Source organism: Pipistrellus hanaki, assembly GCF_964339955.1.
Source record: "Pipistrellus hanaki genome assembly, chromosome: 3".
NCBI classification, from domain to species: domain Eukaryota; kingdom Metazoa; phylum Chordata; class Mammalia; order Chiroptera; family Vespertilionidae; genus Pipistrellus; species Pipistrellus hanaki.
Genome location: NC_140505.1, coordinates 13502278 through 13516485, shown reverse-complemented (window position 1 = coordinate 13516485; position 14208 = coordinate 13502278). Strand labels below are relative to the sequence as shown.

The following is a 14208-nucleotide window of genomic DNA, read 5'->3' as shown; positions in this document are numbered from 1 at the left end:
CATCGACGAGAGAGAGTCATCGATCAGCTGCCTCTTGCACACCCCCTATTGGGGATATGCCCGCAATCAAGGTACATGCCCTTGACTGGAATTGAACCTGGGACCTTTCAGTCCCCAAGCCGACGCTCTATCCATTGAGCCAAACCGGTTTCGGCTATATTTATTTTTTTTATAGAGAGATCAATTTGTTCCATTTATTTATGCATTCATTGGTTGCTTTGCCCTGACCTGGGATCGAACCCTGCAAGCTTGTCATATCAGGACAATACTCTAAGTGAACTACCCTACCAGGGCTGAATCTGAAATCAAATAAGGCAGAAAAGTTCCAAAGATTAGTTTTAATGTGCCAGAGTTCAGAGGAGTAGTTGAGACGTATGATAGTCAACTAGATCTCCTTTGGATATACTTAGTCCAGACTTCAGGGATAAGTAGATGCTGGCATAGGAAATAGGATAGCATCTTCAGTTAAAGAGAATTGTGTGAAAGAAAGGTGCAAAGTAATGTGTCATTACTTCTCTTCTACTTCTATTGCAGATGGTGCTGTGAGAATTCTCATAGCAGCAGATCGAGAGCTTGGTGTCCTGGATCAAAGAACAGGCATCTATGAGACTCTGCTACCTATAAAATCGAGACCTACTTCTGTTGCGTATGATCTTGAGAAAAGCATGTACTTTTGGGTAGATGAATTCTTAAATATATTTGTCCTTGGAAAACCAAAGTCTGTTTCTCTCTATCCAGGTATATTTCTTGATGCTAAAAACCTGAACTTCTTAATGCTACTTAAACTTGGTATAAGAAGCATATGCATCCTATCCAGATACCTTCCTCTGTAATTTACTTACCTTGAGTCATGATAGTACATAAAATCCCAATTTGGTATAAGACTCTGTAGTGTGGATGCTCTAAAGGAGCTTTGTAGAATTAGATAAGTTCTGGGACATGGGCTCAGGCCAAGATTAGTCATAGCTCTCTCTCCAGGAATGTGACCTTGAGTAAGTTGTTAACTCCTGTTAGCCACCCTCCATAAGATGAAGGAGCATGGGGATGCATGTGAAAAAGAGGTAGAGTTCATGACAATTCACCTGAGACTTCTGATGTAAAAAATGGCTCCAAATTGAAGTCACATTCTTTTGGATTCCTTGGTTATACTTCTGCTAAGGTCTTTCTCTTTACCTACTACCGAGTGTGTATTGGAAACACCCTTCAGTCACTTCCTGTATCCTATTTGCCTCATTGTACAGCTTGAAATTAGAAGCTGTAGAAAAGTTATGTCTTTTTTTAAAAGATAAAATGGGTAGCCCGAGCTGGTATGGCTCAGTGGATAGAGTGTCGGCCTGTGGACTCAATGGTCCTGGGTTCAATTCCAGTCAAAAGCACATGCCCTGGTTGGAGGCTTGGCCCTCAGTGGGGAGTGTGCAGGAGGCAGTCAATCAATGAGTCTCTCTTATCATTGATATTTCTAACTCTCTCTCCCTCTCCCTTCCTCACTAAAATCAATAAAAACATATTTTTAAAAAAGCTAAGATGGGTATAGAAGAATACAGAAACATAATACTGTTTTCTGTGTCCCCAGAACTCAAAACAGTGAACAGTGTCTCTTTGGACTGGTTCACGGGACAGTTATATTGGGCTAGCAGCTTTGCAAGGGTCATCTGTGCTGGTTTAAGTGATGGCAGAGGATACGTCAGAATCCTGGAAAAGGATCTTGTGCCAGAGCAGCTAATTGTGTTTCCTGTAAAGAAGTAAGTAGTGTTTCTTTGGGAATAAATCCAAAATCATTGCTTACCTTAGATATTTAAGTTTACCTTTTATTTTTTACATGATGACAAGAAGAGAATTTAATCTCTCTAAATTTTAAAATATGTTTTTATTGATTTTTAGAGCAAGAGGAAGGGAGATAAAGAGATAAAAACATCTATGAGAGAGAAACATCATGAATCAGCTGCCTCCCACATTCCTCTCCCCCCATCACCGGGGTCATGTTCCCTGACCAGGAATGGAACTTGTGACCTGTGGTTAGTGGTTATGTTGAGCCCTATTGGCCAGGCCACTTCAATCTTTTCAATCTAGGTTTCATTTTCTCTAAGAAATGAATCAATTTTGAAGTCTAAATTGAATATATGCAGCCAAACTTTTCAAAGTCTAAGAGCAGAAATCTCTAGCATTCTTAGCAGTGCAATCATATGAGACTTGTATGACAGAGCTGAGGGAGTCTGGCTGTTCAGAATAAGGTATGTGCAACTGAGGGGGTTGTCTAACACCCTGTGCTTCTGCCTTTCTCAGGTACCTGTTCTGGGTAAATCGAGGTCAGAAAGGCATGAGGACTATTGACACTGCAGGGATGGATGGCTCTGATAGGAAGGTGCTTGCGGTTGTAAACATGGAGGACCCTGTAGGACTGACACTTGACCATGTGACGGGCAGGCTCTACTGGATCAGTGAATATAAAAAGGTATTGTGTAGAGGTCAGAAGGAAGAGGTAAACCCTTTTAGTTGGAACTTTTGGGATGACTATGGGTAAGTATAAAATTCTCTTAAGTCTCACATCAACTCAGTGAAGCTCATTCTGGCCATGAAAACTGAGAAAAACAAGTTATAATTAACCAATATTTTTTAGGCAAATCCAGACAGCATCAGCATAAGTTGGGAGATTGAGTGCGATTTTCTTCAACCTTCTGTAGTCAAACTTAGCACTGGAATCTCCTGGTAGTATAGTCATGTTCTATGTCGTAGCTAGGATGCAAAACCTTTAAAGATGACAGACCACTTCTTAAAAGCATACAGTTATGTAGGTACTTCAGTGCCTTGTACTCGTATTTCTAGTTTTTAATATTGCAGTTCATGTTATTTCATTTTTGGAAGCAACAGACTAAAAGACATGGTGGCTAAAGCACAGGCTTGGGATTCATGTTTTTAAGCCTATTACTTCTGGCTGTGATTTTGCCCACTTATGGTGTCTCATTAACCTCTCTGAAGAGAGATAGAATCCATACTTCAGAAGGCAGTTGGAGAATATAGTGAAAGGATGTAGTACAATGTGTGGATGCAGACAGTAAATTATGGTAGCTTCTTATACAACATAAATTTGCACAAGAAGCAGTTCAATACACTGGCTTTGACATTCGCCTGCATGAATCTAAGATGAGTTCATCCCTATCATGTTAATGTCATGTGAAGATGTTTAGTTAGTGTCCAAGAAACTGAGGTGCACTAACATTGCCAGCACCTGTTGCTAATGCTTCCATGCTCTCATGAGATGCTCTAATCCTTCAGTCCATAGAGACGGTGAACGTGGACGGCAGTGGCAGGCACACCTTCCCTGAGATCTTCTTGGAAGATGAAGAACCAGTAGGACTAGCTGTATTTGAGAACTCTTTCATCTGGGCAAATAAAATACAGCTGTTTCACACTTCACCCCAGACCCCAAAGGAGAGAGTGGTGCTGCTAAATGTTTCCATATCTGCTCTGTCAGTCCTCCATAAATCCCAGCAGCCTAAGAGTAAGTCCAAGGCTTGCTTCTGAAATGCTTATGAACCAGAATGCATACTAAACAGCAAGTAGAAACTACCTACATTACTATTGTGGTCTAGTGTTGGAAGGCAGGGGAAATGTTCTGGGTATGATTCCAGACTTATACAGGACTTCTCAGTAAGATGAACTGAACAAAAATGTCTACTGGGAAACTCATTCCAAGCATGTACCTTTTACTTGTCCAGCACAGTGCCAGGTTTTTAATGTCTAAAACACACAAAACAGGGCAGGAAGCTATAAGTATTTCTCTCTCTTGGACCACGACCAGCACGACTAGAGAGCAGACATGAATCCTAAGTAGGGAGGTGGGGAATTGAGAAAATGAAAGAGACAGACACAGAGACAGTAGGGAAAGCTGGGACCAGCTGGTACAGCTGGCCCTCTAATGAAGAGACAGTGACCCAGAGCTGATGCAGCATGTTTATTTTATACAGTATGATTCCAGCAAGTTTTACTAGTGTTTAAGACAAAAGAAATTACGTGAAATCATGATTAAAGATCAATCTTCATTATTGTGGTTTCTTTGTAATGGTCACTCCTGGCTGAGCCCAGATAATTGCGTCTATTCCTTATGCCTGGCTGAACTTAGATAATGAAACCCACCCCCTGGCACCTGAGCTAAGGGTCAGGCTGACAACATACCTGCCTCTGGCATGGTATGTTTCCAGGATGTGGCTCTGACAATGCCACTGGACTCAGCTGACAATAATGAAAGAAATACTCATGTGCCTTCTTCCCAGGCACTCTCTACAGTAAGCTATTCACAGAAGGACTAGAATAGTTTATTCACTGACAATGTCAACTGATAACAGAAAATTGAACCAAATTTATAAAAAGAAGTCAAATATTCATTGACTACAAGTTAAAAGCTTTTGTTAATATGAAATTCTGCTCAGGTAATGCTTCTTAATTGGGTCTAAGAAACTAGCTAAAGTAGAGATCCTAGATCACTATTTACTTCTAAACAAGTTTTCCTATAAGTAAGTTAGACAGTCATTTTGTTTTAACTCAAGGGAGAAGGTGCTGTTTGTTGAAGTTTTATTGGTCTGAGCTTACTATAGATAGGAATTGTCATTATCTGAGGGATAGGAGACCATGGGAGTTCACAGGTCAACATACCTAACCTAGGCGGTAACAAGCATTTTGGTGTTCCTATCATTGTTAAAATGACTGAACTTCCCGTGAGTATTAATTTTTGAACTAGTATGGATAAATAAATCTGAGATTGTATCTAATCTATTTCTATTTTAAAATAGGCAGATATGGGGCGTGTGCTCCAGGTTCTTGTAGCCACTTGTGTCTCTTGTCCCCTGTCCATCCCAAGGGGTATAAGTGTGCCTGTCCAGAGGGAATGTCTCTTTTATCTTCTGGCTCTTGTAGTGGTAAGTATGCTGGGTGAAATGGGCTGGGCTCAAGGAGGCATATTCTCTGATAGCCCTGGAAATAATATAGCTTGTATTTTTGTATCAATCACATTTATACCTACAATCTACTTTGGTAATGTTTTGTTATCAAAAGATTTTGCTTAGGTGGGTTTTTTTTTTCCTTTGTACTAAGATATACATTACATAACATTTACCATTTTAACCATTTTAAGTATATAGTTTAGTGGCACCAAGTATATTCTCATATTTGTACAACCATTATTGCCATTCATTTCCAGAATTTGTCATCTTCCCAAACTGAAGTTCTATACCCCTTGGTTAATAACTCCCATTTATAATTCCCCTAGCCCCTGAAAACCACCATTTTACTTTCTGTTTCTAAATTTGACTACACTAGATACTTCATATGAGTGGAATCATATAGTGTTTTTCCTTTTGTGACTGGCTTATTTAACTTAGCATAATGTCCTCAAGGTTCATCTACATTGTAACATAATTTTTTTTCTTTTTAGGACTGAATAATATTCCATTTTGTTCATTCATCTATCCATTAATGGGTTTGATTAGTTTTCACACAGGAAAAGAAATAGCTCACACCACTCAATTTTGCATGCAAAACAGCAACTAAGTTGGTATAAGAAATAAATCCTCTATGTCTAGTCTTATGACTATTATGTGCTCTGACTTAAGTTTGTAAAATAGTATTTACTTCAATATAGTCCTTCGTGTTGCTATTCCCACTTTAAGTATTAAAGACTACATAATCATTGAACATCTCTATCCAAATTACTTGACTTTTTTCTACAGGACATTGATATTTTAAGAATAGATAACATAAACGTGTTCATGGTATAATTACCTTTAAGAAACACAATGCATAGGTAGCCACGGAATGAAATCCTAGTGTAATAAGCTGTTGTGCCAAACTCAAGACTTCAGCTTAAGTTGTATTTTGAACATTCTTTGTATAGTTCAATACCCAATTAACTTTCCTTTACCCGGGCAATAGAGTTTGCAATTCTCTGTGCCGAGACTTGGGTGCTATCAGCAAGGATTTGAGGACATCACCGGGTCAAATGGAGCTGGACTCCAGCCCTAATCCTTATGCTTCTGAGTTCACTTTTCAGCAGAAATTTGGAGTCAGTGCCTTGGGAAAGCTGAGCAACACTTTCTTTTGCCCAAATGACTCCTTCTCTAAGGAAGATAGGCAGTCACGTTGTATGTGTGAAGTTTATTAAGGTCCTTTTCTGGGAATGCCTCAGCTTGAGAGAGGGGCATTGATCAAGATAGAAGCGTGGGCTTATCTGACATAGGGGGAACAGTAAATCTCTCCTTTTCCTTGGTAGAGTTAAAACTAGTGTTTTCCTCTGGCAAACGGCTCTACTTGTTGAAAGTTGGTTTTATGGGAACTGTAATAGAGAGAACCCTAGTTCAAGAGCATCCTAGGAACATCTATCTACTGGATATTGACTGGAAAAGAAACCTCATCTACTGGACAAGTGCTCAGGGACATCTGTTCTGCTCAACTGGCTATTCAGGAAAAAAGCAAGAGATTTGGACAGAGCGTGCAGGTCAGTTGGGATGGCTGTTTTGGATTTGTCCTATTTTGGTTTTTTTGGCTCTAAAATTACTAAGAACAAAAACAAACAAACAAACAAACAAACAAACAAACAAAAAACCCTTCCTGTTTCTGATCCAAATCAATCTTAATGCCAAAGAGTGGTTTTTAACTAATTGGAATATTGTGTTTTTCATTTACTCTTTTTATAGAGGAGTGCAGACTGGTAAAGGCTACCATGGTTTGGGAAGTCCTAGAGTCAGTAATAAAGTTTGAATTTTTTTTTTTTTCTGGCTTTAAGTCTGAGTATGATAGAAATGAATCTTAAATACTTCAATTTTGCATTACAGATTTTCTTCCACTAATTTAGAAGTAATTTGCAATGCAGATTTCAGAGAGAACTAGCAAGATATTTTCTTAATATGGTAATATATGCTTTCTCTCCCTCCCACACTCCTAAATGCCACTCCCCAACTTTAGCTCCCTCTACTCAGCCTAAATGTAAACATCTATTTTATAAAGGAAAACTGAGACTTGAACTCTTGGGTGAATCATTTGATCTTTGAATGTGTGTGCTTTTTGTATTCTTTTTTCCTTCTTTGTTCTCTTACGTACCTAGGATATGCTTTAGTGAAAGAAGTGCTGTGTTGAACTGCATGTTATTATAGTACAGTAGAGTCTACCCAGGATCCTGTGGGCACCACAGTGTTGGCACTTAGGAGTTCTAGTACCTGACCCAAAGAACTTTCAGGAGAAACTGAAATGGACAGTAATCAGTGACACAGCTGATGGCTATTTGAAAACTCCTATCATGAATTACTTCTTACTTCATTTACATGCTACTTTCTCTCAGCTGACCAGTCTTTGCTAACTGGTTTTTGTGTTGCAATTATTATATCAAGGAATTGTAAGAGGCTAACAATTTCATTTGAGCTTCCTCTAGTGTTGAATATTCAGTCTCTGTGGTAGGCAGATGTGAAATTAAACACACACACACACACACACACACACACACACACACACACACACACTACAGGCCTGATGCATGAAATTTGTGCATGGTGTGGGGTCCCTAGGCCTAGCCAGCGATCAGGGCTGATCAGGGCCAGGCCAATCAGGGCCTGCTGGCCTTCTGGCTGGAAGGAGAGACATGGGGAGGGGCCATGGGAGGTTTGCTGGCCAGGGGAGATTGGCTGTGGGAGTGCACTGACCAGTAGGGAGCACTCCTGTGTTGAGCGCATGTCATAGTGACCAGTCATTCTGGTGGCTTAGGCTTTTATATATATAGATGTCTGCCCTGAGTTTCTGGAACAGAACTCCTAAGACCTTTTAATTCCTAAGTCCGTAGTTGGCAAACTGCGGCTCGTGAGCCACATGCAGCTCTTTGGCCCTTTGAGTGTGGCTCTTCCACAAAATACCATGGCCTGGGTGAGTCTATTTTGAAGAAGTGGCATTAGAAGAAGTTTAAGTTTAAAAAATTTGGCTCTCAAAAGAAATTTTAGTCGTTGTACTGTTGGTATTTGACTCTGTTGACTAATGAGTTTGCCGACCACTGCCTTGAGCGATGGAAGCATCTGACGCAGAGCTCCCAAATCCCTTGGAATTTGCTGGGCAATAGCATCTTTTGTTATAAGGAGGCACTTTTTGGTGGCTCCTGGATGAAGGTTGGTCATCACAAAGAACAAGCCACGACTAGAAGCTTGGACCTTTTAGCCCAGGAAGCAGAAAGAACTTATAGCACATTATGGCCTGTGTGCACTGGCTTCTCTATCATCCATGCCCTGCTACCATGCCTTGCCTATTTGTCAACTTCCTGATAGTTAACATTTGAATTCTTATTAAACACCCAGGGTGCTGGGATATATTTAACAACTAGCTCTCCTGGGGGGAAAAGTGTGTGTATATAGAGCTACATATGTTTATAATAAAGCTTACCGTTAAAAAAAATATGCAATACAACTTACAAATAATGAGATATAGGACATTTTTTGTTTTAATTTTTATATAGCCAACTAATTTTCATAGATTGCTTTCTTATTCTGAATTCTGGGATCTTAGCCAACCTCTGGTTGCAGTTCAATCAAAATTTAACAAAATCTAACAATGAATAAAAGCTTGACTTCTGATGCATTATTGAGTGACTGTAGTCTGGATGTGAATATTGCCTGGCACTTGTTTCCAAAAATGAGATGAAAGTGAAGCAACGGAGACTTGTTGGCATTAGTTCATCAATGACAAGTGACTTATTTGCAGAACTGGATAATAGTTTTCAAATACTAGAAAAATGTATTTCCTTTTTTCGTGTGGTATGTAAAAATGTAATGACACTTATAAATTTAATCTGAAATATTAACATTCTTCTCTGTCATTTTAAATGTAGACCAGGAGTTGTCAACCTCTTTCTGTAAAAGGCCAGATAGTAAATATTTCAGGTCGGTAGGTCACTTCACCATTGTGTCGCCAAAGCAGCCATACACAGACAGTATGTGTGTGAAGGACCATGGCCACATTCCACTGAAACATTCAGACAGTAAGCTGGTTCAGACAATAAGAGCCATTGTTTGGTTTAGAAAGCAAAACCCAAATCAAACTCCAGTTTGTAGGCTTTGCCAATTTCTGTGGTATAAAAACTCCCACAATGCCAGATTTCACTACGTAGGTGACATCACTAAATGTGGAGTTGGGAGGGGAAGTGCAGTAGCAGACCTTTCTGTAGTATTTCCACCATACAGATGCAATAGGTGCCAATAACTAAGAGCATAGGTGATCTATAAGAAAAAAATTAAGTGATGGCTTATATACTTTAGTTTTATTTTAAATATGATTTAATTTACTTTTTAATAGTGTCTGTACTGAACAACAAGCTTACAAAATTCAAGAATTTATCAACTGGCTGTTATGAGTTTGTGCAAGCTAGTTCCAGCACACTGTTCTAAAAATAATGGACATTATTCTAAGTTTTTCACATGTCTTAACTCTAATCCTCCTAACAGCCTTATGAGAGAAGCACTTTATGAGAGAAGCACATCATTTGTGGAAACTGAGGCACAAAAATTAACTGATGCCTTATTTTGGAATAGTGTTTCAAACAAGACAGTCTAACTTGCTAGTCTAACACTAAACCTAATCTTTATGCTATCCTGCATCCCACAGTGGTGATATCTAGCTTAGACCCTATTGTACAGCTCGCTACATTGGGTAGGGTAGGAGTTGGGGAGTGCTTTGTAGATTAGTGCTTACCTCTGTTAGTTATCCCCCAAAAGCAACACTTCATAACTTTTATAAAGTTGGCCCTTGTATAATCTGTGCCTTCTAGTTGTAGATCTCCTCGCTCTCCATCCCTTATACTGATGACCTTCTGTACTATTTTTGTGGTGTCACATTAGCTCAATTTCTACATTCCCATAGCAATTTCAGTTCTAGCCACTTGTCATGTAACTTATTGCTTTTCATAATTAACCTTTGAAGAAGAAGGAATGTGAATGTGAAGTTGCAGCTCTGCATTCAAATGCAAGCCCTATCACTTAGATATCTAACTTATAAAATGCAATGAGCATCTTACCATGCCAGGTGGTTGTAGGATTAAATGAGCTCAGATGACAGACATGGTGCTGGAACCAGAGTAGGAATGATGGGGAATAATCATGCAAACAAAGTGTGAGGCTTGTTAAAGAATGGTCTTTGCACCTTCCAATGATCTCCCTTCTATTCTTGACCCAAAAACTTAAGAAAGGGCATTTGAGTGCCCTTTTGAGTTAGACTTATTTTCCTCCTTGCAGTCTGCTCAGCAAATGTGGACATATCAACTGGGAACTTGTTCTGGCTGCCTTGTGACAGAAGTGTTATTCAGAAGACTACAATTATTGGCCCAGACACACAGATTCTCTACAGAGCGAGCAGCATTATACTCCATCTTCTTCTCGATTGGCCAAGGAGGATGCTCTACTGGGTAGAAAGTGGAAAACATTTGCAAAGGATGACCCTTGATGGCAAAAATAGACAGGAAGTCTGGAGAGGCACCTGGATGGCGGACACTCAAATGACCTTAGACCTCGGCTCATCCAGCATTCTCTGGACCACCAAAGGTCAAGGTAAGCACCACACAACCAGTGCAGTTGGAAGAAGCTGGAGGGGATGAGTGAGAACTTGTGTTTAATAAAAGTATTTCAGTTATTCTTAGAACAAGGTAAACTATAAGCTCAAATTCTGATTTTCATAGTCAAAGGTTGGGTATGTGTCACTTACATCAAACTCAGGTCTCATCTCTAAGCCTAGACTTAGGATTTTAAAAAGAAAACTCCATAAATAACATACATAATATATTTTTGCAGTTTTCAAAGTTTGTTTCTAGCTCTATAAGAAGTAATGGAACCAAACTTCCATTGCAAATGAAATACAGGTGCTTCAGTTATAACTTGGTAACAGGTACAAGTTACGCTGTGTAGCCAAATTTAATAGTCTTCCCACTGAAAAGCCATCCGTGAGGCCTGGCAGCTGCGTGCTGATGACCCGTGCTTTAGTGAACACATGGAAGATGGAAAAGTCCCACCTGATGCGCCCACATGGCAGACCTACGCTGCTCTCTCTCCTGGAGCTTTAAACACTTTGTTGGACCATCTTTAACTATAAACCAACAAAACTTAAGAAGAAGAATCTGTGTTTATTTCCAATTTGGGGTCACCAAACCTCAATCAAATCATGCCCCACTGGTTATTTGTTCTATATCAGCTTGTAAGAACTTGACTCTTCCCTAGGGTTGCGAAGTCTAAGTCTCCTAAAAAATAGAACATATACTTTGAACACGACCTGGAGTGATGGCATTATTGCTGCCCATGAGCCCTACCTGGTGACAATGAATGGAGCAGCTCTTGTGCTCTGGAACAGGAAGACGCTGGAGCCCTTCTCCATGTCCAAAGAGCCACACGTAAAGAAAATAATCATCCTGGCAGAGAACCAGGAGGTTCCAGGTGAGTCTTCCTGTTCAATGAGATCCACTTTACCTGGCTCTTCTCAGAGTGTTGTGCTTTTTAAAAATGTATGTTCATTGATTTCAGAGGGGAAGGGAGAGGGAGAGAGAGAGAGAGAAATATCAATAATGAGAGGAAATCATTGATAGGTTGCCTCCTGCACAACCTATACTGGGAATCGAGCTCACAACCTGGGCATGTGCCCTGCCCCAGAATCGAACTGTGACCTCCTGGTTCATAAGTCAACACTCAACCACAGAACCATGCAAGCTAGGCCAGAGTGTTTTTATCAGATAAAATCCTGGGCATATTTAAGTTTGTATGGCTGTTATCCCAATCCCCAATTCAGCAGGCCTTCTCCTTAACTTGTCCATGTCCCGGGAAAGTAAGGATCTAAGATGGTTTTCAAAGTTGCTAAATGACACAAGTCCTGGGACAATACTTGGAGAAGTCTGCACACCACAGCCCCTTCTAAGAATCATCTTGCACATTAGCATATTAGAGCTCTTAGTCTAGCACTACAGACAGCCATTGAATTCGCTCTAAAGAAGTTTCCCAAACTGATTTTACGAAGGAACCCCCTCTCTCTATAGTGGTAACATCTTATGGAGAACCCATGTGTAGCTGCCCTGGGGCTGTGGATACCAACAAAAGCAGTAATCTCTTTCTGTGGACGCTGCACATAGTCATTCAGGGTGACCGGCGTAAGGTTGGGTCACCCTTTTTCCCCCCATGTAAACCTTGGACACAGAATCCAAAAGTCTGATCTTGGATCTTAAGGCAGAAGAAGAAATCCTATTACAGGGATCTGGAGGCCTTGTGGACAGAGCAGCTGAAAGTCCGAAGGAAGAGTAGAAATGAAAAGGGACAGAAGCATTTCTCTTTCATGTATCCAATCCACAAGGTCTCTCATCTTCCTCTTTTGTCTAAACTATTTTACTTTTTTTAAAAAATATATTTTTGTTGATTTTTTACAGAGAGGAAGAGAGAGGGATAGAGAGCTAGAAACATCCATGAGAGAGAAACATGAACCAGCTGCCTCCTGCATACCCTCTACCGGGGATGTGCCCGCAACCAAGGTATTGATACATGCCCTTAACCGGAATCGAACCGGGACCTTTCAGTCCGCAGACCGACGCTCTATCCACTGAGCCAAACAGGTTAAACCAACCAATGAATCAAAAAGTAAAAAACTATTTTACTTTTTGATTCATTGGTTGGTTTAACCTGATCTTAATAAGAAGCATTAGGCACATGAACATATTTATGAGGTGGTAAAGTGTGTCAATGAATAGAGTTAACCTTTTTGGTAACAAATCCAATTTTAATTAGTCTATTGTGAAATCTGTTGGGTTGCTGTGATAGGTGCTGAAGAGTATGAAGTGGTAATTTTGCATAGTGTAACTTACACATTTCAATGAGTGTCCATGTTATACTGGCTCCTGTCCTAGACCACAGATGGTATAGGAGGGAACCAAACAGAACAAGTCCCCATCATAGAACTTTATTTATTTTTTGTTCCCAGAATATAGCATTAGGTGGTGAAAAACAATCAAGGTTAAAGTTAATAGACCTGAAAGTGGAAAACAATTGGTCCAAATTTAAAGCCAATAGATAATGGGCAAATGTCCCACACTTAATCTAAAGATCTAGGCTCTGTTTCACTTTTCTTCCTACCCAGTCATACCTGGTTTTCTGAAGGAGGGGAAACAGAAGCCCATCTCCATTGCTAAAGTCTAATAGACTGACTTGCTGAAGCAACTGCTTATTCTAGATCCCGGGGTTGAAGGAGCAACCACAATCACCTCTCCTACTCTTCCTTCACCACGCCCTCTACTTTGCACCCGATCCTCTGTTCCCTGTCGGAATGGGAAGGAATGCATTTCTCGGGAGTACCTCTGTGATGGTGTGCGTGACTGTCAGGATGGCTCCGATGAAGAGAACTGTTCCCATTTGTGCAACAGACCAGGTCTGTCATCATCTACTCTTATCAGTGTTTTGTTGCAGGTACACTAAACAAAACTATGGTATGAATTGCCAGGCTGTTTATTATAATCACAAGGGGCCCAGTTCATGAATTCGTGCACCTTGAAAGGAACCGTAGGCGGCAAGGCTGCCGAGGGCACAAGGGCAGATCTCTGCCCATCCTCTATGCCCCCCGCCTGGCTCCACCTGCCGCAGCCACCAGTCCCCTCTCTGCCAACAGCCCCGCTCCCACTGCTGCTGGCCCTGCTTGCATCCACTGGTGGGGCAATTGGGGCTGGTGCCAGCAGTGGGTGCCAGTGGCAGTGGCTGCCCTGATCACCCCTCAGGAGCAAGGGGAGGTAGAGAAGCCCTGAGGGGTGATCAGGGCAGGCAGTGGCAGCTCATACCCACTGACGGTGCCAATAAATCAGGGTCAGTGCCAGGAGCCAGCAGCAGGTGTGAGTGGTGGCTCCAGCACTGGCTGCAGGTGTGAACAGGGTCAGTGCTAGCAGCAGGTGTGAGCGCCAGGCAGGACCGCAATGTGTGGGAGCAAAGAATTTTTAGTATCCACCAGAGGCTTGCCCTGATGACAGTGACTGGTGCCCTACCTTGGTCTGGCACCCCGACTCACCTGCTTCACCATTCTGCTGTAGCTGATGCCCGCCATGTTCCACATGCACCCTCTGATGGTCAGTGTAGGTAATAGCGACCTATTGTTTGATTGTTCGGTTGTTCCACCATTCAGTCTATTTGCATATACTTGCTAGATAAATTATCATAGATAAAAGTCATAGTCTGTTTG

At 41.0% G+C, this 14208-nt stretch overlaps 1 protein-coding gene across 5 annotated transcripts in view; it reads left to right on the top strand.

Moving 5' to 3' along the window:
• Positions 1-14208, top strand: part of LOC311619085 (low-density lipoprotein receptor-related protein 2-like) — a 57384-nt gene that overhangs the window by 13537 nt on the left and 29639 nt on the right. For 4 of the 5 annotated variants that reach the window (XM_084877025.1, XM_084877023.1, XM_084877022.1 and 1 more), the window contains exons 8-16: positions 535-738; positions 1574-1742; positions 2284-2452; positions 3274-3499; positions 4788-4913; positions 6263-6487; positions 10254-10565; positions 11229-11441; positions 13216-13410. In XM_084877025.1, the coding sequence (XP_084733151.1) occupies positions 535-738; positions 1574-1742; positions 2284-2452; positions 3274-3499; positions 4788-4913; positions 6263-6487; positions 10254-10565; positions 11229-11441; positions 13216-13410 (1839 nt within the window). The remainder of the gene's footprint in view (positions 1-534; positions 739-1573; positions 1743-2283; positions 2453-3273; positions 3500-4787; positions 4914-6262; positions 6488-10253; positions 10566-11228; positions 11442-13215; positions 13411-14208) is intronic. The other variant, XM_084877026.1, reaches the window with a different exon arrangement.